The 25,736-nt window shown below is 33.6% G+C and overlaps 1 protein-coding gene across 2 annotated transcripts; it reads left to right on the top strand.

The window, feature by feature from the left end:
* Positions 1–34: 34 nt before the first annotated feature.
* LOC126819186 (protein mono-ADP-ribosyltransferase PARP6) lies at positions 35–25,295 on the top strand. Of its 2 annotated transcripts, none has more exons than XM_050547080.2 (21): positions 35–266; positions 3,522–3,611; positions 4,031–4,117; positions 4,569–4,732; positions 5,363–5,454; positions 10,720–10,871; positions 11,378–11,447; positions 11,694–11,837; positions 12,468–12,623; positions 13,303–13,564; positions 14,026–14,121; positions 14,876–14,968; positions 15,484–15,609; positions 17,335–17,468; positions 17,832–17,880; positions 18,183–18,295; positions 18,553–18,625; positions 19,116–19,235; positions 19,749–19,803; positions 20,029–20,113; positions 20,495–25,295. In XM_050547080.2, the coding sequence occupies exons 1-21, from the start codon at positions 185–187 to the stop codon at positions 20,595–20,597; spliced, it is 2,346 nt and encodes a 781-aa protein (XP_050403037.1). In that variant the 5' UTR covers positions 35–184; the 3' UTR covers positions 20,598–25,295. The 2 variants fall into 2 exon arrangements, with proteins under 2 accessions (XP_050403037.1, XP_050403040.1); XM_050547083.2 differs by lacking the exon at positions 35–266 and adding an exon at positions 2,245–2,398.
* The last annotated feature ends 441 nt before the right edge of the window (positions 25,296–25,736 follow it).

Below are 25,736 nucleotides of genomic sequence, written 5' to 3'. Positions count from 1 at the left end.
TCTACAGAAACCAGAAGTAAACAAACTAGGAAGTTCATTTATTCTTTCGGTTTCATCTCTCGCTGGAGAATTGCTCAACAAAATGACATAAATATCCTTCAGTTTTTTTTATACAGATGCTTGGAGGACTACTATACTGTAAACTATTTCTTAGGCGTATCAGTATTTATGAAACGATTTCCCAATGTCTGAATGTAGGAAGAAATTTAAAAGTGACGTATCAAATGCCATTTCTTTAATAGAAAAATATTCATGGAGTTTTAAAGGTATGTACATAATAGCTATTAATAATGTCAAATCACCGGTAACGTACACATGGTTGTAAATATTTCAGTATCACATGTTAGATCAAGTTCTGTTGGATTCAGAAGTCACATCCCATAGTAAGGGTTTTAAAAAAAAGAATGTCAAACCAAGTTTTAACACTGAGAAGTCACATCACACTCACATCAGGAATGTACATGTGGGCCTAGTTCCTTTAAGAACTGTCTCTGAGCGGACGATGTCCACTGACATTTCCTGTCGAGCCTTATATAGCTGCAATATGAAAATATGGTAAAATACCGCTCTTCCCCACCTGTGTTCTCAGGCTGTTTTAGAACACTAACCTTATATTTTTCACCGTGATTCTTTATTTTCCACCAAAAGGAATCATTTATCAATATATTTGACACAAATTTTTAATTATTCAACACAATTTTCAAGTAGAATTTAGCGATGAAATAAACATGCGGTTTGCGTATGTCCGGGTCTCATAATGTAATGGCTGTCAGATCAAACGTATTTTGTGTATGTTTTTAATCGCAGAATTCTACTTGAAAATAGTGTTGAATCATTATAAATGTGTGTCAGTTGTGGCAAGAAATGTTTCCTTTGGTGAATAAATTAGAATAAAGGTGAAAAATAGTAGCTAAGGATTCCAATATAACCTTAGAACAGAGGAGTGTAAGAGCGGTATTTTCATATTGCGACTATATAGGGCCCAATAGGAACTGTCAGTGGACATCGTCTGCTCAGAGACAGTTCCTAAAGGAACTAATGTAAGCCCTACATGTTGAGCGCCGATTTCACCTCGTGGCCAGATAATTACCCCCACGCATACACGATAACATGAATCTCTGTCTAGTAATATGTTTTAGTGGGAACTGACCAAATCTTTGCTGCGTCACAGCCCAACAACCCTTTGAAAAAACTTGGCCCACACATACACATATCTATTAAATGTCCACTTAACCAGAAGTTTTTAGAAACATGTACATAGCACTTCGATAAAATATTTAAAAATCTGTCGACTGTTTGTTATAATAAATGTATTTATTTCAACTATACAAAAATAACACTGAAGTTCGCGTTAATTACAGTAAATGTTTTACAACATTCAGTCACGTGATCAGTTGATGTCTATAATAGCAAAGATTATCTGTGGACTTGAATTTAAATCTTATTCTAAGCACACACGCTAGTTATGCAGTGATTTTTAAAAAATTATTTGAAAATCATTACAGTACAAAGTCGATATAGGACAGATCCTACTTTCATCTTTAAAAACAAAACATCAAGGAATAATCAGCACAATGTTAACAATCTGCACACCAGTTCGATAACAATTGACATGTGCAGGGTCTAATCTGCACAGACAGAGTGGACTCTGCACAACACAGAGCTCTACGCAGATTGCAATCTGTTCGGGTGGTGAAAAATTCGCACACCATACATAGTCATAAACAAAATGGTCAGTATGTCCTCCTTGCTCGTAAGTGCATTTAACATCAAGAAATCAAATTTCTTATCTCTGCCCATTTTCCCCTAATAGTATCCTTCAGTTCATTTTCTGTGAATGGTTTTATGCGCTTCAAAAGGATTTTACTTATAAGATCGCACAAATATCCAGAGTTTGTGTTATTCAAAAAACAGATATCTTAAGTCATATGCTTTTTTTTCTAATGTTCGAGATTGCAGTGTCTGGTTGGAATGGCAAAACGGATATTCATTTCTTCGATACTTTGACAATGAATTATGACTTTAAATGTTACATGAATCTGCCACAGGCTTTATCTGAACAAGAACTATGTCTTCCAACAGGACTTGGATGCAAGCCACACCAGCAGACTAAGTAGAATTGTCTCGAGGAGGCCACTCCAAGTCAAGGCTTTATAAAAAGATAAAGATCGTTGGTCAGCATGGCCGCCAAAATCCCCGACCTGATTTCGATGGATTACGTCATCTTGTAAAGTCTCTCGGAAAAGATTTATGAAGGACACATGAAACCATTTACGATAAATGAACTGAAGAATACAATTCGCAAGAAGATTTACAATTAAGAAATTTGATGTCTGGGTGAAAATGGGGTTTACGAGCAAGACAGATGCTTATTGACCATTTGTTTATGTAAACTGAGGTGAGTATGATTAACTTCCCAGTCCGGCAAAGATTAATTCAACATTCTTTTTTAAAACTTGTACAATGTTAACACTATTTGAGTGGTGGATCCATTGTTTATAACTTACATATAAATATACCACACAGTTATAGAGAGAGAAATGGGGTTTAATGTCCACTTAACACAAGAAACCCAATAAACTGTTTGTTGGGACACATAAAAAAAAGAGGAAGAGTTTGACATAAATGTGAATGCAGAACATGAAAAATCAGTTATAGAAGCATTTCCACTGAAGATTCTAGCCCTAAGAGAATTGGTAAACTTCTTTCAGCATTTACAGTTCCAACTAGGAGGGTTGGATGGCAGAATGGTTAGCACATGCGTGCTGTGCTGTATCATACGGTCTGTCATTGAGTCAACTGGCAGAGTTTCGATTCCCCGTTGTACGTGACAAGGAGTAGGGTCGCCTGTCCAACCTCGTGGGTTTTCTCCGGGTCCTCCGGTTTCCTCCCACTGCTAAAGATCCCTACGCGCAAGCGAATTATTAAAATAAGATTGAACCATATGTTAGTCCCAAAATGGCCTAGTTTGTGTCGAGTGGACGTTAAAAATCATATCCCTCCCCCACCCCCTCCCCCTGCCGTTTCAACCATTTATTACAGCAACTTGCTAGTGCAAATGTTAGGATCTGTTTTAATGTTAGCCATGAACTAGCTTTTATTTTTCTCTGAGAAGAAACACTGTTATAGTGTCAAAATATTATTTACTTTTGGTTATTGAAGTCATCTTTTATGTAACACATTCAATCAATGCCATTTCCTGTTGCACTGAAGGTGTGTCTTATATATCTTTCAGTATCCATACTCTTTGAACAAATTAAAACTTTACTTCCTGTTCTTCCCTATCATTACACACTTCAATGATAAGATATCATATATGACAATCAGAGTGATTAGTTATCATGCTGTTTTTAATTTACACATGTAACTAATACCAATAGGAAGATATATGTAGCTTTGCTTCTGACATTGTTTTAGACTTAATACATATAGATAAATAATTAGCACATTTTAAAGACAAATTCTAATCAGGTGGACATTCAAATCTAGTACTAAGAGGATTATTTTCTTTTTCTTTTCAGATTTTAGTAATGAAGGAGAAATTTTGTCTTTTTGCTGGTTTGGAAAAAATAGTGTTCATTATACTCTGTGTATATCCGATGAATATCCAAGTAAGAATTATTATGCTACAGTGTATATGATAAATGTATTAAATATAATGCTAATACATGTATTTTCAGAAACAGCCACTCCAAAAACGTCATGGCAGCTTTCCTAAGTTTTGAAAATTGGAAAAAAAGTACATGTATACAGTCCATAGGTTATTAATACTTTGGTTTTTTTTTTTAGTTTTATTTGGGTTTTGTTTTTCACCCTAAACAGCAGTGTAGCACTGTAGCCATAGGTTGACTGTTAAGGGCATGGTCATAAAAGGACTATATTAAAATGTGGGGATTCATTGAAAGATAATCCAAACAAAATTAGATTTGTGGTTTAAGTTTATTGATATTATACTCAATCTGGGTTTTTTTTATCTTTAATTCCTTGTTTATCAATTCCATCTTAATATCTAACTTTAATTTAATTTTAGAAAATTCTATTTTAACCAACATGGAAGACAATACAACTGAAGTGGTGGATAGACCAGTACATAATATTTTACAGAAGCTAAGATCAGGTGAATGTGTAAATGTTGTGTCTGTGTAACCGTATCATCTTGTTTTTAACTATTCTATTGCTATATTTTGTTATATTGCCCAACTTGTTTTAAAACATCTTAAATATATAAATAACCTTTCTGTCTATCTTTAACCTGTGCTGTTGTTCTATTGTCAGTGGGGGGGGGGGGGGTGGATGAGTTTGATATTTATAAGTTCTGTCATTGAGTCAAGTGGTTTGGTTCAGTTCCTCACTTGTATGTGTCAAGGAGTAGGGTCTCCTGTCCAACCGCATGGGTTTTCTCCAGTTTTCTCCTATTGCTAAAGAACCCTTCTTGCAAGCAAATTATTGAAATAAAATAGAACCATAATTTAGTCCCAAAATGACCTATTTTCTGTTTCTGTTAAACCCAATTTCTCTCTCTCTATTGTCAATAATCATGTTCTCAAGATTTTTTTTTTTAATTTCAGATATATTAGAGCAGGAAAAAGATACGCTAGTCCCAGAATGTAAACCTACTGTGGACAGATTGATCAGTAAAGAATCTGATCTGTCTGAGTATTTAGACTGTAATTCTGGACAGGAAACAGATGATTATGACGATTACTATGGTGATTCTACACGCTTTGAGGAGGTAATAATTGTGTTTATTGGTCTGTGACAAACTTTTGACTGGATTAATTTTGGTGCAAAGACAGCTTGAATGGGAAAATTTAAATATCGTTTATGTCTTATTATAAACCATTTAAACCATGTAAATGAAATTTGAATGATCGATTTTTTTTAAAATTTATGCCATAACTGTACATGTAATGAATGGATATCACTAAATTGGGACTGACCTACATGACTTACCCTAATATTAAATCCATATGTGCACATACTGATGTAATTGTAAACCCAATAACTGTAATTCTAATAAATGACCTTGGTAAAATCTTGAAGTAAACCCTCAATATATGACTTACTGCTATCTGAATTGCCAATCCTGTGATTCACTTTAATGGACTTCTTATGAACAGATATCAACTAAATTAGAAATGCACATCTTCATTATAACAGGGGTAAGACAATATCATCCATGCATATTTACGAACCCTACTAGAATTTGATTCATGAATGTTGGCATCTGTTTGCAGTCACTGTAATGTAGCCTTCCTGTGTTTACGTCAAATCCCATGATAGAATATTGGACAGGTAATAATTATCATAATCACCATATCATGTAACATGTTTGTAAAATGAGTATTTTGATTCTTTTCAGTCTGATGAAGAAGGTATTAAAATTCACCCATTGTTATTAAAAGATATAGAACAAGTTAAATTTCTGTATGGTGATAAAGCAGTGAATTACAGGTATATATAGTTTCAAAATATCACTAGACTAGTTTGAAATAATATACATGTTTTTATGGCTATATTGATTGTTTATATGTTGCGATATCATTTCCTTCTAAAAATACACAATATGAATAATAAATTTATCATTTCGTGGACATGGACTTCCTTTAATTCCCGATACTACATATATGAAATTATGATTGTTTACAATTCTATTTTTTGTACATGCAGAGAGTGGGCCAATGTTGTTAAATTATATTATTTTGATATGGATCGGAGGCTCAGCGCGGGGGTAGGTGGTGTCCATCAAATGGGCACAAAACCAGACCCAACTAGAGTAAAATTTTGCGTAGAATTCGATGCCGAGTGGTAATCAGTCCGCCGTTGGGGCGTTTTCGAGATATTCGGGGTCAAAGGTCAAATGAGTTCATTTGCACTGAAAGTGAAAGCGCGGTCATTCTTGTATTATGAAAAGAAGCTGAAAATGATCGAAAGCAATCACACTTTCAATAAAAATGTAAACTTGTTAAATTCACCTTTAGTCTTAGTGACCCTGGAGGTCAAAAGGTGAAATTTACCATTTTTGCACTAGGAAGATCTAAAGCAATAAAATGTCAACGTAAAATATAAAAACTAAAGCGAAACCTGTTCTATTTAATAATAGGAACATTTAAAATTTATCTTTAGGTGGTCTTAGCACCGAACTTTTACTTTGGAACGTTGAAAATGATCTTGCATAACAGAACCAACACACTTTGAAACCTGTTTCAAAAATACGTAAAAACTATCAAATCTAAATCTCTCCGATTTATTTACACAACGATTGTTATACATAATGATACTAGTTTTCTGAAAAACAATTGACTAGTTTCAGTGTTGGACTCCAGCCTGCAGGCCGCGTGGATTTCCAAGAATCCCAGTCTAGGAAAACAGACGTTAATCTGTGACGGGAAAACACGTATCTGACGACGAGATTAAAAGTTTGCAAATTTTTTAGGAGGTTTTATGAATTTCGCCGGAACATGGACGCAGATAAAATCGACAAATGCATTGTACATAGTAGTTCACAGGATATATATATACTCAGCCAAATTAAAAACTTGACACTGATGAATTTCAACAAATTTTTTTTTCTGGTAAGTCAAATAAATTTTAAAGTGTTTCTAACGATAGTAAGTAGTAAGAAGCCTTTAATTTCATAAAATTGTAAAGTCACGTGGATCACGTGACTTTTGAGCATATAAAGATGAAAAACCTGAAAAACATGTGCAACCACAAACTCGTGAGGTCAGTCGATGCAAGTTTGCTTAAACTGAACACGCACACGTAACTTGAGCTGGAAAAACAAATTAAAATTGTTATTTTCATCTTTGTTAGAAAATGCCGCGCCTTTCAAATGTAGAACGTCTACGTGCTATAGGTAGGCTCTATGCTCTTAGAATGAGAGTGCTTCAAACTGGAACTATTGTTGACCGCCCAAGGGCGGGAGCGCCACGTGTGACGTCACTCCAGGAAGATCAAGCAATACGATTACGTCATCTTAGAAACAGATTTGTCACTGCAACCTCCACAAGTAGAGAGATGTTTGGTGGAAGGGTAACTGCACAAACTGTTCGAAATGGCTTGCAGGCTGCTGATCTTCGAGCTCGGAGGCCCTATAATGGACCAATATTGACACCTCTTCATCGCTGTAACCGACTTGTGTGGGCCACAAGACACATAAGATTTACTCAAAGACAGTGGAATTCGGTTGTCTTTAGTGACGAATCTCAATTCACTTTGAGATTTGCCAATGGCAGGGTCCGCTCAAGTATGCGTCAGAGAAGTTGACCGATTTGGTGGCGGCAGCGTCATCGTTTGGGGTTCTTTTGTGCACATGGATGTTCTCCTCTTGTTGTTGTCCAAGGGAACTTAAATGCTGTCCAGTACAGGGATCAGATTTTGCAACCTGTTCTTCTTCCGTTTATGCAGAGACATGGGCCTGGACTAACGTATCAACAAGTTAATGCTCGACCCCATACAGCAATTGCTACCCAGAATTTTTTAAGAAATGACGGTGTCCAAGTCCTGGATTGGCCGTCGCTTAGCCCCGACCTTAATCCTATTGAACACATCTGGGACGAACTGGGTCGACTTGTTCGTCAGCAAGTGAATCCACCACTGACATTGCAGGACCTTCAACATGCTCTTGCTGAGCAGTGGCTACGTCTTCCTGGGGTAGTGTTTACTAATGTTCTGAGATCCATGAGAAGACTTTGTGTGGCAGTACGAGACGCTAGAGGAGGCCACAACCTTTACTAAACACTTTATTCCGATTGTTCTCCAAGTCTGTGAATTTCATTTTGGGGGGTACTGTGACATCACGAACGTTATCAATGTCAAGGACTTTCGGCGAGACGTATTCTTGCTTTCTGTTGATGTCAAGGTCGTCTGTGCACAACATAACACTAAAATAGTTGCCTTAAACAAAATATTAAAAATCTAGTCCCAAAAATCCTGAGTGTCAAGTTTTTAATTTGGCTGAGTATATGTCGTATTGGTAAATGTTAGCGGGGAAAATTTTGGCAGGCTTTGTGACGCGGCCTGCAGGCTGGCTGGAGTCCAGCCATGGAACTGTTCAATTGTTTTTTTTTTTCAGACAACTAGTATCATTATGTATAGCATTCGTTGTAAAACCAATTCGGAGAGATTTTGATTTAACAGTTTTTATACGCCCACATAGAAATGTGGACGTATATTGCCGCCACCCCCGTCCGTCCGTCGTCCCCAATTTCTTGTGAACGCTCTATCGCCAAAAGTTACCATTCATTTGTTTTAAAATTGATATATGTTGTTTACATTAGTGAGATGAAGAAGCCTATTTAATTTAAATAATTTCCGTTTATAACGTCTAGAGTTATGGCCCTTGTTTCACTTTATTGAACCTTGTGAACGCTCTAACACCAAAAGTTATCATCTGATCTTTCTGAAATTTATATGTATTATTTAAATAAGTGAAACGAAAAAGGTTATTGAATTTCAGCAATTTCTGTTTAATACGTCTAGAGTTATGGCCCTTGTTTCACTTTATTGAACTTTGTGAATGCTCTAACATCAAAAGTTATCTGCCGATCTGTATGAAATTTACATGCGTCATTTAAATTAGTAAAGAGAAGAATCCTATTAAATGTCAGCAATTTCCGTTTATTACTTCTAGAGTTATTGCCCTTATTTAACTTTGTTCAACCTTGTTAATGCTCGATTGATGAAAGTTATCATCCGATATGTATGAAATTTATATGCATCATTTAAATTTGTGAAAAGAAAAAGCCTGTCAAATTTCAACAATTTCTGTAGATTACTTCCGGAGTTGAGACCCTTGTTTCAATTTGTAGAACCTTGTGAACCTTCAAACGGCAAAGATTATAATCTGATCTGTATGGAACTGTCTTGTAAAGGCCCCCAATTAGCTACAAAGGAATAAATATGCAACTTTACCCTTGTCGACCGCTCGGACGATTTAGCCACTGTGGGCGTATGTTTCGTTATCTGGCAACCTATCTTTACGTATTTTTGAAACAGGCTCCGAAGCGTTTTGGTTCAGTTATGCAAGATCATTTTCGACATTCCATAGTAAAAGTTCATTGCTAAGACCACCTAAAGATAAATTTTAAATGTTCCTATTATTAATTAGAACAGGTTTCGCATTAGTTTTTATATTTTACGCTGACATTTATTACTTTAAATCTTCCTAGTGCTAAAACAGAAAATGTGACCCTTTGACCTCTGGGGTCACAAAGAACAAAGGTGAATTTAGCACGGTTACATTTTTATTGAAAGTGTGATTACTTTCGATCATTTTCAGTTTATTTTCATGGTACAAGAATGACCGCGCATTTACTTCCTGTGCAAATGAACCCATTTGACCTTTGACCCCGAAATACGCCAGAAGTCTCAATTGAATGGCAATCTCTAGCATCTGGTTATTCCAGTCTACACCGATAGTATTTATTGCGCATGAGATAAGAATATGACATGACTTGTGGAGTATTCAGGTAGCCACGGTAAAATGTTTAATTGTCCCCCGCCTTTCGAAGAAAGCAGGGGACTATTAAAATGGGTTCGTCCGTCTGTCTGTCTGTCTGTCTGTCTGTCTGTCCGTCTGTCTGTCCGTCACACTTTTTGGGACACAATAACTCTCTTCCTAATTGAGCTAGAATGTTCAAACTTGGTGTATGTGTTTATTAGGTCAATGCCTTGATGGAGTTCGAAGATGAGCATTTTCCGCTTAGGGTAAGCAGAGATAAGCAATTTGATTGGTTGATGCTTTGGGACACGATAACTCTCTTCCTAATTGGGCTAGAATGTTCAAACTTGGTGTATGTGTTGATTAGGTCAATGCCTTGATGGAGTTCGAAGATGAGCATTTTCCGCTTAGGGTAAGCAGAGATAAGCAATTTGATTGGTTGATGCTTTGGGACACGATAACTTTTAATTGAGCTAGAATGTTCAAACTTGGTGTATGTGTTTATTAGGTCAATGCCTTGATGGAGTTCGAAGATGAGCATTTTCCGCTTAGGGTAAGCAGAGATAAGCAATTTGATTGGTTGATGCTTTGGGACACGATAACTTTAGTTCTAATTAAGTGAGAACTATTATAAATTAATTAAATATGTAGTATGCAATAATGAATTGACATTTAATGACAGAAAGAAAACAGTGAACTTTGCACAACTTGCAGCAAGATGGAAAATAGACCCGTTGATACAACCAAACTCTAGATCTGTAGGCATAGAGCATGTTTTCCCCTTAATATGCTATAATTATTCCATCAAAAACATTGTATGCTTAGACTATAAGTAAAGATATACTGTTTGATTGTTCAATACTTTGTAAAAGATAATTTGTGATAAATTTATATGTGTCCTCTAATTATTTTCCTATTTCGGCGGGGGACATCAGCCTCACTGTTGGCTTGTTTGTCTTAAATATTGGATATCAGAACTCATCTTGTCCTGGTAAGATCACAACATCAATGCTGATTTAAATTGACAAATAATTTTTTTTTTCATTGTTGAAGACTTTGGATGATATTGAGTTAGAGACTTAGCTACTTTAAATATTATTTGACCCTGACACCCACGTAAAAACATTGTGATATCCTCGATAATGTCTTGACAAATTTCACTTGTGTCATGTTTTTTGGTTCGGAGGAGTTAGGAAAGGGGATTTTTTCTTGTGACATTTTTATTTTTATTTCAAATTTTATATTAATAATATATGTTTGTTTTCTCTCTCTAGACTGTTTGTACCTATAGAAGAAATAGATGTGGAGTTGAACATTCCAGTTTCTTTCTTAGATAGAGAGGTTGCTAATGCCTGGAAACTTGACAGGGATGTCCCACTGATAGTTTTATTACATCTTTCATCTCACGACTACTTAAATTATGATGGTAATTTTACCAAACTCATTTTAATTTGTATAGTATGTGAAAGAGAAGTTGCACAGCAGTTTCAAAATGAACAGTCATGTTTGATTCGGAAGAATGCTTATGAACTAAATTGAGAGAGAGAGGGACAGAGACAGAGAGAGTTAACATCACTCTGCACATTACTCTACACAAATTTATTTTAATTCGCTTAAGTTTAAGGGTCTTTGTGTCGTGGGAGGAAACCAGATGATTAGAGTAAACCCACAACATTGTAGGGGCAACCTTTTCCTTGTCACATATAAGCAAGGAATCGAAACCACGCCACTTGATGCAATGACAAACCTTATGATCTAAAGCACACATTTTAAAGCATTTCATCACCCTACCTCATAGATGACATGGGACCTATATCACCTATATCACATTAAATTTGAATTGGTAGCAACAGTGTATATACAACAGATATTTTGAATTTGCATGACAGATATATATGTATGCATTGCTGCTGCAATTATTTTATTTTACAGCAGCACCTGGAGTTGAAGTTTTTCAAGGGTCAAAGAAAGAAAAATCTTGTGTGGGAATACAAATGGCAAAGTAAGCTGATCTTAAAAACAATACCTTTTTTTAGCACATTTTTCGTCAGTACCTGTATTTCATATAATTTTTCTCATTGTTTATTCAAATACAGGACAATAGACCAATTATTAGAACATGTAATCAAAATTTATTAAAATTCAAGTAAAGTCAAAGCATGTTTAATTTTTTTAAACAAAAAGATAAATGAAATAAAAAGAATAATGAAATCTAAATATCTGATCATTTGATACATTTTCTTCACAGGATAATGGAGACATTTTTATTAGAGAATTGGAAAAAAACTTCTAATTCTTTAGTTGATTCTGCTGTATGTAAGTCTGTCAGTGTACCAGTAGGTTTATGTCATATGACAGAAAAACAAAGCAAAGCAATAAGTGAAGAAATCAGGTAATTATAATGTAAATTATGGTGAACAGTGTTAAAGGAGCTAAACCTCTTTGATTTACGATGCCTGAGTGAGTTAGACATTGGCTCGCTAACCTGGAGGACCTGTGTTCCGTCCCTGTGTTTACCAAGAAAGTTCATCAGGATTTTCCAGTGTGGTTCCCCCTTGTCAGTGGTGCAGAACAGACAGCCTGACAAAGGATAACATCATATAGTCGTTTGAATTGGACGAAAAACCAAGGTCCCGTGTACACATTGGCGTGCACATAAAAGAACCCTTTGCTGTAGCGCCGATGTCCAGGCAGACTTTCCATCATAGCACTCTGCATGGCGTATATGCCTGTCTTTATTTGCCCAGTTGGAGCAGAACAGTAGCACATTAAACTCCATTTCAATTCATTTCTTTGATTTAGTTATTGACCCAAATCATTTTGAGTAATATTATTGCTCTATTATTTATAAAAGGGTAAATGTGTGAGTAATTATCAAAATTCAATCATTTACTTTGGGATACAGACGTGGAGGATCAGCCTCACTGTTGGCTTGTTCAAAGCTATATTTTATTCTGATATTATATTTCAATCAATTGTATATGTCTGATGATACTATAATTCCAGTATTTTGTTTTTACAGGGATGATGATTATGACAAAATGTATGTTGTTGATGATCATTCCTTGTCTCAGATAGTAGAAATGGGCTTTTCCGTTGATTTAGCTAGAAATTCACTGATTATTGCACGAGGAAATGTGCAGGACGCTTTAAACTTTCTTGTAACAAACACTGACAGGTACATATTCATTTATTTTCTTACAGACAGTGCTCTCCCTTGATTCCATTTTTATGCCAGATTTTCATGTTCAATTTCATACCATATAATTAAACTAATCAACACTAATCCTAGATTGATTAATAGACAATAGATAGCTCAATTATTGATAAGCTAATTGAATGATAATTGACTGATGTCTGAGCATGGATATGGATCAGAAGGGAGGGATGGATGACATGAAAAATAAACAAAGCTTGAAATTTTTTTGGTGAAAACTTTCTTTTAGCACAGAGAAAAAGTTATCGCTAAAGAATCCTCCAGATTCAAAATTTAATTGCCAAAATTATATTTTTATCAGAAATGGTGATCGACAGGATGAGCATTGTTTACAGATGTTTGGAAAAGAAAACTCTTGTTGCTCATAGTTCGGTGGAGGGATTAAAAGCAAGGGATGGAGATGTTTAAAATTTTGTACTTCAGAATGTCTGAATGGATTTAATTGCGATTGTGCTTGTATTTTCATCAGACGATACATATAAAGTGAATATACTCGGCTTATTAACTTTGTTTCACGATTAAGTTAATTGTTGGTAGTTATGTCTTAATTTGTTAACATTGAAACATTTATGTTAAGTCTATGAAAACTAAATTTGTACATGTATTTGTCAATGATTACCATATGCTTCTCTATTTTAAGTCATGGTGATGTTGAAGGTATTATTGAAGTTCATACAGATAAGAAATCAGAACTCCCAGCTAGACAAACATCCTACCCTTCATTTAAACGCTACAAGAGGCAATATAAAAAACAGAAATCTACATCTATGGTGACGTCTGTTACTACTCCTAATTTACAATCCAGTGCCCCAGTAGAAGATCTTACTCTGTTGCCCTCTTCAACAATCAAGGGACTTAACTCAAAGAATATGCCTACCTTAGAAAATGGATTCCTTGTTCAAGTAAGGAATCGTTACCTTATGATTTATGAAAGTTAGCTTGATATCAGTAGATTTATAGGGTGGTATATCTTATGTTGGTCAGTGTCTTACTATGTTTTGAAAGGGGTGTAATCGTATAGTGTAATAGTGTACCCAGAATATGTTTCTGTATCCAAATATTTAAATAAGCCTTGTATAAACTGCATTTTGGTGCTCGAGTTCAGATAAATGTTTCTGTGCATGAAGTGCTATAGATCCATGAATAATCAAAGGTAATTATTGTGGGAATATTATTAATATGAACTTCAAATCGTACCTGAGTTAGATATGGGGTTTAATGTCCTACTCTTCTGCTCTGACTGGACTAATGAAGACATAGATATGGAAGTTAAGAAGCAGGTTTGACCTTTTTTCATTGTTTTTTTTGGGGGGGTTTTTGTGGCGGTCATAAATATTTGATATTTTATACCTTTATATTGTAGATATTCCAATATGCCAGACAAAGAATTCCAACTTTAAATGAATATTGTGTTATTTGTGATGAACCCCATGTCTTTCAAAATGGAGCTATGTTAAAGGTATTTTGTTTTGTTTATGTGAACACAGTATTGACAACCAGATTAATATTGAACATGCGTAGGAAAATTGGCAGATTAAGGCCTTTGGGAAAGCTGTAAGCATTTCGCATTGGTTTGGCCATCTGTGGGCATTTCCATGTGAGCCATGTTAATAATTGACTTTGTGTGTGTCCAACTATACAACAGGCTTATGTGTAAACAGTACATTTGATAATGGATCACAGTTTTTCTTAGTATTTATTCTTGGTTAATTCTTACATGACATTTTGGAAAGGAAACATTAAATATACTTGAACTGATATGTGAGTATTGTAGTCTAAGTTATATTTATAGCACAGCTTTCATGAGTTTATAGGTTTAACCACAGAGGCCGTAGGCCGAGGTGTTAAACCTGTTAACGAATGAAGCGTGCTATAAATGACTTGTAACATTGACACCTGCTCAACATGCTTGTTGTTATTGTACAGATAACCCACCCCACTTCTCTATATGATTTCTACTAAAACTAACGTAAATCAGCAAAAGTGTGCATTAACATTGGAAACATCTAGTTATTGCATGGTTAAGCTCCAGCCAGTCTGCTCTAGGGGAAAACAATCTGCTTATTCAACAAAATCTGTCGGCTGCAGGAAGACAGGAGAACATTTCAAGCCCTGTTCAGAATCACTGAAATTATTTCTTAGTGTTTTATAACTGTTCAGATTTATTCATTTCAGTTAATATCATTATCTGTTATTTTTTTTTATGAATTCAGCCTGCTGTGTGTTCAAGAGAGTTGTGTGTGTTTTCATATCAGACTTTAAATGTGATGAGTGATGCTGCTGCTGATATAGCTACAGGAGCTGAGGTAATAAATAAATGCTAATCAGCATATTTGATGCCATTATCTTTATAAAACAAAAGCTTGATTTTAGTAAAGTGAAATGGCATTTAACCTCCCACTGTTCTACTCCGACTGGGCTAATGAAGACAGGCATAAGCCATACATTGTGCTATAGGGGAAATTTTGCCTTGACAGCGGCACTGCGGCCTACTACTAACATTGAATTACATTGCCAGTGTGTAAACAGAACCTTGTTAGGCTTTTTTTGTCCCATCCGAATGACTATACGTTGTCCCGTGCCCTAAAACTGTGATGAACTTTCTTGGCAAACACCAGGATCTCCACATTAACGAGCCAACATCTTACTTATTGAGCCACCTTGGATCCCAGCACGATTTTTACAAAGATACAAAAATAAAACATCATAAATTTAGTAAACAACAATTTAAACAAATCTTGAAGCATTTGAATGATTTGTATTGATGTTAAATTCAATTAACAAGGTGTGTATTAATATTATCATGTGTTTATCTTTTCAGGTTGTTGATTTATTAGTTACCATGACAAAAGCTGCCTGTAAACATAATCGTAAAGCCACCATATTTGATCCGTATCCAACTGTTGTTGATCCAAAAAAATCTACAGAATTGGCTCTAAATCCAAAGGTAAGATTTTCAATTTATTATTTTCTTTACTGTGAACTATGGAAGGCCATTAGTGCCATTCAATTGCAAAAGAAAAATATTCTGATTATCTCACAATTACCTATCTTAGTATTGTGTATAATTATGACATAATGTCACCTAAGACTATATTGTCCTTATTATGAGATAATGAGAATAATTGTACAGCTAAATTTAGATTTTTTCATATATGTAAAACACTTATCTGTTGTGGAGGCGGGGGCTCCAGGTCCTCTGGTTTCCTCCCGGTCCTCTGGTTTCCTCCCGGTCCTCTGTTTTCCTCCCACAGCTAAATACCCCTATGCGCAAAAAAATTATTAAACCCCATTTCTCTCTCTCTTTCAAAGAAAGTCTTACTAAGGCAACACAAATAAAATAAGTTGTTTCTCGGGCACCGCTCGCACGCAAAATTGGCTGCGCGTGCGGCCTATTTATTAGTCTTGATGAAAAATAAAAAATATGTAACGCCCGCCCAAACATCGATAAGCAAGTCATAAAAAGAATATGCCGCATGTATCTACATGCCCCAAACGTGAATATCCATTCAAATGTATTAAACTGATTCAGATGTAAACGCTCATTTACGGGTCTTTTTTATTGATATCGAAAGAACCTCCATTTTTGTATCAAATGATTTTAATTACCTCCCCTTGTGAACTAGAATTTGATTCGTGTTAAACACCGAAAGTCATTGACAACAATGCAATGTATTTCAATCATTCGATCTTAATCGGCTCATTATTGCCGGCTTCAGTCGGTCCATGTTTGAAAAAATCCTACTTTTAAAACAATGAATCGTAGAACAGGTTAATTATTATAACTTGTGGCTACGAATACGATACGATGATAGTCACCATCCCTTAGTCAGAATCTGGGTCATTAGCACATTTAACGGTAGTTTTGATAATTGGATTACACATTTGATGGTTTTACTGACGAGTTGTTAGTTAAATTTAAATAGTCATTCGATATAAACCCCAGATAGAACACCGAATATCCTGAGAAACACACCAAATATCCTGAGAAACTGTCATTTCCCGAATCCCGATGACACGTGACATGCATTGGTTGGAATTAGGTCAATCATTATAAACCAGCGTTATACTAGATTTAGATCTATCTGTCGTTTACCGTGATGATTATTTTTGATACACATGCTGACAGAGGCTTACTCTTTAAAGTATTGTCGTTATTATGGACGGCTATTAATAGTCGTACGGAATTTTATTTTAAACCAATTTCAATTATGGTTGTCACCATTACCATTAGTAAGCTACATTACATGAATTAAATATGGAAAATTATTTTCCTTTCAGTCAGTGTTCAGTGTTTGAGTAGACTTGATTTTTGGGTTTATGTTCTAAGTATGTATAATATATAACTGAAAGCAAAACCGTAGACAAGTAATGACTTTCTCATTAAAAAAAAAAAAAATACAAGGCCGCCCTCCCGCCCCAACAATTTTCAACAATAGCCAAATTTTATTTTGCACCATCCTCTAGCCAGAAATGAGGTAAAAAAAAAAATAAACCGCCCTCCCCCCTACAGTTTCAGCTGTCAGTTGCCCGAGAAACAAGACATTTATTTTGTGTAGCCTAATCTCAGATAATCATGAATATTAAAGTCAGCGCCATGTTTGTTTACTTCCATAACTTAAACAATAGGAGGTTAAGTGATAAGAGAATGTAATAATTTATTTATTTTCAGAGTAAAGACTATGATAAGGTGGAGCAAATACTGAAAGTGATTCCTGATATGAACACTATCTCTAGATTTTCTGGTGCTGAACTCAAGTCATGTTTAGATGGTCATAATATACTAGCTTATCCTTTGTTACAGTGGTAGGTAAAAGTTTTATGGCACAGACAGTCATGGTTAAAAATTATGAAATCATTTCTTTGAAATAGAAATGTCTTTTCTGTATTTTTCGTGTATTAATTGTGCTCTTAGCTCAACTGGAGGTCATATCAAATTAACAAAAATGATGATTGGTTCTTCTTTCATATAATGTGGTTTTTAAAACAGTAACACAAATTAGCACAAACTGTGTTTGATAGCTGCTGATAATTGATTTTATTTTTCTGGTTCCTAAGATATATTGACAGATAGAAATAAGATTTTGTGAGGCCATTTGATTTCTTCATAAACATTATAGAATAATAAAATTTATTTCTGTTCATATATAACCTTCTTCAATATTTCAGGATTATTGGTAGTAATAGATCTCATATAGTAAAATTACCACTTGATAGAGTAAGTAATTATTATGTAAACTACATGTAATTTCAACCAAAACGAGAAAAAGTTAGGACTGACTTGTGCTGTTTTAGTTCTTTTATTTTTCTTTAACCAAAGATCAAATTTCAATAATAGATTGGTAAAATAAATATTTTTATGCTATGATTTTATTTCTTATTTCTTAGACTGCTTAATTTATTGTTGGTTTGTTTGGCAATTTGAGTCTATAATTTGAATTTTCCTGCTCATTTCTTTAACCCAATTAAAATACACAGATTACTTTATATTTTATTTATTTCTTTTTTTAATTTTTACAGAGAATTCTCTCTATGGCTACACCACATCAATTTTTACTACTGAGCAGTCCACCAGCCAAAGAAGCCAAATTTCGAAACTATAAGGAAAAATTTGGCAGCACTTACGCATTTCAGTAAGTGTGAAATTTAAAGAATTAGAAGTACTAATTATATAGATTCTCACAAACAGGGATTAAGCAGATAAAGAATTGTCTACCTGAAATATTTGATTATTGGTCTCAACAACATTAATTTTTGTGTCCTTGGTGTGGCAAAATTCTATTTACATTTGTAATAAATTTGAATATTATTCTTTGCTATGATTTTCCAATGAAACATTTTTTTAGAGGCAAGCTTCTATAATGAACATTACTTGATAATTTTATTTCAGTGGTTCAAGTATAGAGAATTGGCATTCTATAATTAGGGAAGGATTAATTGTTGCTTCTGGTACAGATAAACAGGTAAGTTGTGCCCCAGAGCATGGTTAATATCAGAAAAATCTTCTTAAGAGATTATTATAATCCAGATTTTGTGAAACTTAACTTGTGCTTTTTAAAACAAATACTTTTCAAAGAAGCATTAGTGCTCTGTAAATCTTTGCCAGTCAGATGTTATTTGACTACAGTCATATCACAGATTGTTCAAATTCAACTGATTGCAAATTTTATGGCCAATTGGTCAAGCCATCGCTGAGATAGAAAAGTTTTAACTGTCAAATGAAACTTCCTACATATATTGTTTTTAGTGTTTCTAAAGATATTAAGAAATATTTGTTCAAAACACTTTAAGTCGGATTTAAGATTTTCAATTATTAGTCTTAAGCTGGGATATTGTCCAGTACATGATTATTATGTCTCTATAACGATGTGAGATATGGGTAAGAAAAACAAAAGTATTTTCTAAAGCATTTATCATGTAAAAAGCTCATCATATGTATAATTTCTATTTTAGTTGAATGGTTCAGCATATGGTAAAGGTATATACCTGAGTCCATCTTCTTCTGTATCATTTGGTTATTCTAGAATGGGATATGGAGCTTATGACACCAAGAAAAAAACTACAGATCAAAAGGTAAGCCCAAAGTCCTGGACCCAAATTGGTAAAAAAGATTTCTCAGTTTTATCAATTAGATACTCAGTGGAAGTCCAACATTTATCTCATTGTTCCAGCTTTTATAAAACGTCCATTTATAGATTCAAAAAATTATTTGAATATGTGATATAAATTTTTATTTTTATCAGGGACTACCTAATGTCCCATTCACTGATGTCTATACTGGAAGTTAGAAGACTGAAGGTTGTTTACATAAGTTCTGGAAAAATGCGCTGTTTCAAAACGTTCAATTAGTGACAATTATAAACTGCTCAGAAGTTTTGCGGGGTTTGATGGCCGAATAGTTAGCACTAAAGATCGAAGGCTATCGATGCCATCTAGAGTTGATTATGGTCCGGATAGGTTAATTAATGTCTAATTAATAATTTAGATAACATTTCAAGCCTAAAGAAAGACCTGCGTAATAGGCAAATTTACCTCTTGCATAATGTATGTTTAACCGACTATTTATTTTTTTATTTTACATTTCAGAAAAATTTAAGATTTCTCACCAGTCAAAATATTACTTGTATAGCTTTGTGTGAAGGTATTTTGTCCTTTTAGTTTTAAATGCACAGGCTGTCACATTAAATTTTTGTTTTACAGTATCTATAATGTTTAAAGACATTGTCCTTTATTATATTTCATTGAAGTAATAGTTTGGTATACATAAATCAAATCATGTTATTTTTATGAATTATGATTAATAAAGAGAATTGAGTTGAATAATGTATATACCTATATTTATATAGATATTAATTTTGTGTTGTAGTAATAACATCACCAGATTTAAAGAAGAATAATAATATATGGGTAGCATCGAATAGTGATCATGTTTGTACAAGATTCTTCTTTGTGTAAGTAAAAACACAACAGGGGCTAGTAATAAGGTTCTGCATTAGTGTCAGTCTGTGACTTGTGTGTCAATGCCAAAGTACATATTAAAAAAAGACATACCCATGGGCTTCAAATGACATTTGATTGAAAAAGGACAATTTTGAAGTTTTTCATTTTCAAAATAGTTTTATGGAACGGAAGGGATAACATGTCTTCCAAAAGCATTTTTCTGGCATACATAATAAAGTAGTCTCACTTTTACAAGAGTTATAATCAATATGAAACTGTAGTGTATTGAATCACCTTGGCAACCTCAATTAACTGATCAATTGTGATCTTATAAATATTTGAGACACTGGTATTTTTATAACCATGTTAATATTTAGTGTTTAATCTTTCAGGTATGAAGATGGTCAAGTAGGGGACAATCAGATAAACACACAAGTGTCTAAATATAAAAAAGAAATAGCATATGCTGTTGGTGAAGGTAGTTTTTTTAGATGATGACTTGTAAAAACATTTTATCAGTGATGACAACCAAAAAAGTATTTCTACTTATTTATGCAAAAACAATTATGCTTTACAATGAGTCATCCATGGTGAAGCAAGTGAAGAAGATATACATTCACTGCATCTTTCCTTAAAGTAACTTTCATCCAAAATCTTTGACATTGAAAACACTAATTATTTGTCAAATTTAAATCAACATTGATGTTGTGATCTTACTGGGAAAAGATGGGCTTCTGATTTCCAATATTTAAGACAAACATTTTACCATTGGTACACGAATCGTGTATCATAAAGCGTTTCAGAGCCATTTGAAACCAGGGACTTGAAGAATGAGGTTAGACATATTCTATATGTCATGTCAAACGGTGACTGCCATTTGATTAAGACTTTTGGCGTATTTCGCCAAACATAATTGATTTGAAATTAGAGTAAAAACAGAAACAATTGAATGTAAATCAGTTTATATACATTCATATTACATTATTATATGTGTTGTGACCCATTTGTGTCGATTTCTACGTCCCAAATATTAGCTATCTAGCTCCTTTAAAGGAAGAATGATATGTCATGGTTGAGATAGAAAATCATGTTAAATGCCTATTCTCTAGTAATATGAGGCATAAAAAACATGTTGTGGACTTCAGTTAAGATGCTATATTTTAAAGTAGCTAAGCCTCTAACTCAATATCATCCAAAGTCTTCGACATTGAAAACACAAATTATTTGCCAATTATTTGTTTAAATGTTGTGATCTTACATGGAAAAGATGGGCTTCTGATATCCAATATTTAAGACAAATAAACATTTTACCATTGGTACACGAATCGTGTACCATAATGCATTTGAGTGCCATTTGTAACTAGGCTAGACATATTCCATAAGTCATGTCAAATGGTGATGATATATTCTTATCTGGAGAGAATGCGCAATAAATACTATCGGTGTAGACTGGAATAACCAGACGCTAGAAAATGCCATTCAATTAAGACTTCTGACATATAACTGATTTGAAATTAAAGAGTAAAAATGGAAACGATTGAATGTAAATCAATGTATATATACATTCACATTACATTATTATATGGGCTGGAACCCTTTTGTGTCAATTTCTAGGACCCAAATATTAGCGATTTAGCTCTTTTAATATAAGTACATCAAAACTTCCTGTACTCTAACCTAGGAGATTTATTGTACAATCAGGACTAGAGTTCCACCCAATATGTACAATAATAAATTCATTTAAAGCATAATAAAAAAGACATCTCATTTTAATGAGAATAACTATTCAATAGCAGTCATTCTGTGTGGGAATCCCTGTCTACTCATTATTTAGATAGAAAACAATGAAATTAACTAATTCAGGCTAGTGTAGTCAGTTTGTAATCCGTAACCATGAGTTGCTTGTATTACAAAGAATGAGCTGTAAAACTTGGTGGTAATTTCACCGAATTTCTTTACAGGCCCCCCCACTAATAATTTGGCCGCAAGTTCTCTTTTCTCCAGGTTATTGCGGCCCCTGGACCCTTGCCTATAAGGACCCAGGATGGAAGCCCCCCCAATCAAGAATTGCTTCCGCCGGCCCTGCTCTATATTGTTCACTTTGGTACATTTTGAACAGGCTATAGTTAGATAAAATCTAAAGTTGTAGTTTAAAAGTCGACATTAAGTAATATATTCATACTGCACATTATGTCACTCTAATGATGTATCATTACATTACACAATGTCATGTTTAAGACTTCTAAACAACTTAAAATACAGAAACACTATCCTGTAAGTACATTTATATGAAATCATCACATGGGACCAATATTTATATAAATAATGTCCCCGTATCATTTGAAATAATGGCACGCCAACATCAAAGGATGACATCACATCTGTATTTTAAGTACAATGAATATGAAGTTTTAATGACTTGCTAAACCTCTTTGATTTTGATTAAGATAATGTATTGAATTGAGTGGATCTGGTGTGTTATTTAGTAATTGTGGTGAGCTCGAGGCACTAAATTTTTGTTTTAAACAATTATGCAGGATTTTGATTTTGTTTAATTTTTGTTTTACCATTGTTGATAGTGGAACACATGACCTGCTATATCTCATTACTAGTTTTATCCATAGATATAAATTATCAAAGAAGACACCACAAAAAAATCTAGTCAACAGAAGATAGATTTTAAAAAAAAAAGATAAAATTATAGCATACAATGTTTTCAGTTTAAACAATAGTGGATCAAATACTTATAACATCTGGGATAATTTTTTATGGATGTACAAATACATGTATAACATCAAAAATTGTTGGTATACTTAATATCATTTTAGCACTAAAAATAAAAATTATGAAATCTTGATAGTTAATATCATTATAACAACACTAAAAACAAAAAAATATCTCATTACACAAACTACCTTGATAATTAAAACTCTCTGTATAAACTTAATTTAAGCTTATGAAATCCAATGAAATCAATAATTTTATTTTGACCCAAATCAAAGGTTCAGGTTGTCTGTATCCACTGAGTTATAGATTGTGTCTTCATATCCGTTGCATATATCCAGCGATTACACTATTTTGCCTTATTACACTATTTTGCCTATACCGTTTTTTTAGGACTTTGAATTTTGTGTAATAGTTTGGATAGTTCGTACTTGGTTTTATTTTATTTATATACCGTGTACTGGCTGATAATATAGAGTGTGTAAATAATACGCTTGAAAAGATATGACCTCGTCGATTTGGGTGAAAAGTATCGATATAATTAAATCTGATGTGTTGCATTGCTTTTCTAATTAGATATCTGTCTACATTTAATATTCTCAGTCCACAGATAGAACCAATGTTGAGATTAAACTGATCAGGTGTTCAACAATTATGACAAAAGCAAAGCAAAAACAAGAGAGCAAACTTATCAGATCAACTGAATTCAACAATTATCATGAGTTAATTCCGAGAGGTTAATCAGCTCCTTCAAAATATTCACCTGTTCATAAAAGAAGTATAAACCATTATGGTTGCTCTTTACCTTTTAAAGAAATTTGATATTTTATAAGTTTTTGCTATGTTTATTAATATTATTATGCCTTTTCAAGTTATGGATTTGGAATAATATTTCTGGGAGAACTTTGATCCAATCAAGGAAGCTACACTTTTTATATATATATATTCTAGTTTGTTATAAACTATGTATATTGTGTATGATAGATGTTTTTATTTTGGACATGTGATATTGTTAAGTTTTAGTGATTTTATTTCTTGTTGTCACACTACCTGGGAATTGTTGGTGCATTTGTACAGATTAAAGTATGTTTATAATTTTATGTTGTTAAGTTAGCTATGAAGAAGTTGATTAACCCAAAGATTGTGTAAGCTATATATATAGTTTTTACGATTTATAAGAAAAATAATAATGACCAGTCCAAGAATTACAGCTTAGAAAAAAGCCCTAAAAAAAATAGGATTTTGTTACTTGTTTATTTTCAGAAATCATATCACAAGTAAATAAATGAATAAGATTAGAGGTTGTGTGCATTTTGATGTTCTTTAAATGCCCATTCCTTGTGAACAGTCATCCAATGTTTGGCTGTTACATTGGCACCAGTTTTGGGGTGGTTTTTTTCAAATTTCAAAAATCCTTCCTATAAAAGTAATAAATGCTGATTTCGTTAAGTTATCAGTTTCAATGATTGAGCAATAGAGCAATGTTCACAAAAATATATAATTGTAAACTTATAAATTGTTGTGTACCAGTATATATTTTCTTGGTAATGGTTTTTCGGCGGTAGTGGTTTTACCATTATGTGGTTGAAATATTACCAGAATTATAAATCTAAAAATTGTAGTTATCTTTGCATATTCAGAATCCAGGCATACGTAATTTACCAGGTCTATCTACATTTAGCTATACTTGAGAACAGACACAAAGCCAGTTGACAGACATTTTAATTCCCATTTTGACGATTTTATGAAAATATTTAAGACACGGATTAGAACTGCATAATTTATCAGTAACTTTTTTTTCATTATGGCAACCATTCAGGGCAGAAATTTCTCAAGTAGATAGTTCTCTGTTTGCAGAATCGATTCCGGGCCTGCAACTTCGATATTTCAGATTTATTATTTTCAACATATCTTTTAAAGATATTTAATCTCAAATTTGGAAAACTGAATTTCTAAAAAACAGGGGTTTTTTTAATTTGTAATATTTTTTTATATAATTTTAATAGTAGTTGGAATTGATAAAAAAATATCAGCTATATCTGAATTTTTAAGTGGGAACAAAAGTGAAGGATTTTAGCAAAACATTTTATTTTATGTTTTATTTTTTTTTTACATATAGCTGTAAATCTAGATACATGTAACAGTTAAAATGTTTTATTTGTTCTGGAGGTGACCAGTAAAACCCCATCATTTTACATCACAGATTGTGTTAAAATATGAGGTCCATCAAACATACCATTCCAGAATAATGCATGTGTTTTAAAGTAGACATTTATGGCCAATAATTTAATACAAATTAGGAGTATCAAAGAATATTTCTTCAGAAATAATCTTTTACATTTAGCTCTGATGTAATGTGCATGTCCTTTAAATTCATACATTATGTGATCTGCAAATTGATTTTACATCATAATATATTCGAGTGACTTTGTATAAAATTTGTTGTTTAATAAATGAAAAAAAAAATCAGCCTGCAGTTGTGGGTGTTTAATGTTCTTTGTTTCAAAGGGGCGATATCATAGTTTTATCTTCAAATATAGATAATGTCAGTTGGTCATTATTACCTCCCGCCCAATAATAGCTTATCTGTTCTCGGTAATCAATACCTTCTACGGTGAATAAATCCCACATCCCCACTCAGTCATTAACTTGCATGTTGTAGAGCATTTCCGACAGTCTATTTTTCAAAAATTTTCTTAGGGAGGTGCCCAATGGACTCGCTAGTTTGGCGCTCACAAGGGGAATTCGTTGAGGTTCGCAAGTCCGTTCGTTTGACATTTTGTTCTCTGGTCGGATAAACTAGTGATCAGGCAACGGACGGTATCTGGTAAGATCTATTTATCTCGACGATCGGTGCCTGACTGAATACTGACAGACAGCATTTCCAGCAGTCTATTTTTCAAAATTTTC

Source organism: Patella vulgata, chromosome 4 (assembly GCF_932274485.2).
Source record: "Patella vulgata chromosome 4, xgPatVulg1.2, whole genome shotgun sequence".
Classification (NCBI taxonomy): Eukaryota; Metazoa; Mollusca; class Gastropoda; family Patellidae; genus Patella; species Patella vulgata.
Note: the sequence above shows the minus strand (reverse complement) of the source record. Positions and strands in the feature narration are given on the sequence as shown.

What these genes read in the sequence shown, in the direction of transcription:
- LOC126819186 (XM_050547080.2), top strand. Translation starts at nt 185, where the DNA reads ATGTCTGAATGTAGGAAGAAATTTAAAAGTGACGTATCAAATGCCATT. An exon ending in TTTACAGAAGCTAAGATCAG is followed by an intron (nt 4,118 to 4,568) that starts GTGAATGTGTAA and finishes TTTTAATTTCAG; the next exon opens with ATATATTAGAGCAGGAAAAA. An exon ending in CGACTACTTAAATTATGATG is followed by an intron (nt 10,872 to 11,377) that starts GTAATTTTACCA and finishes TTTATTTTACAG; the next exon opens with CAGCACCTGGAGTTGAAGTT.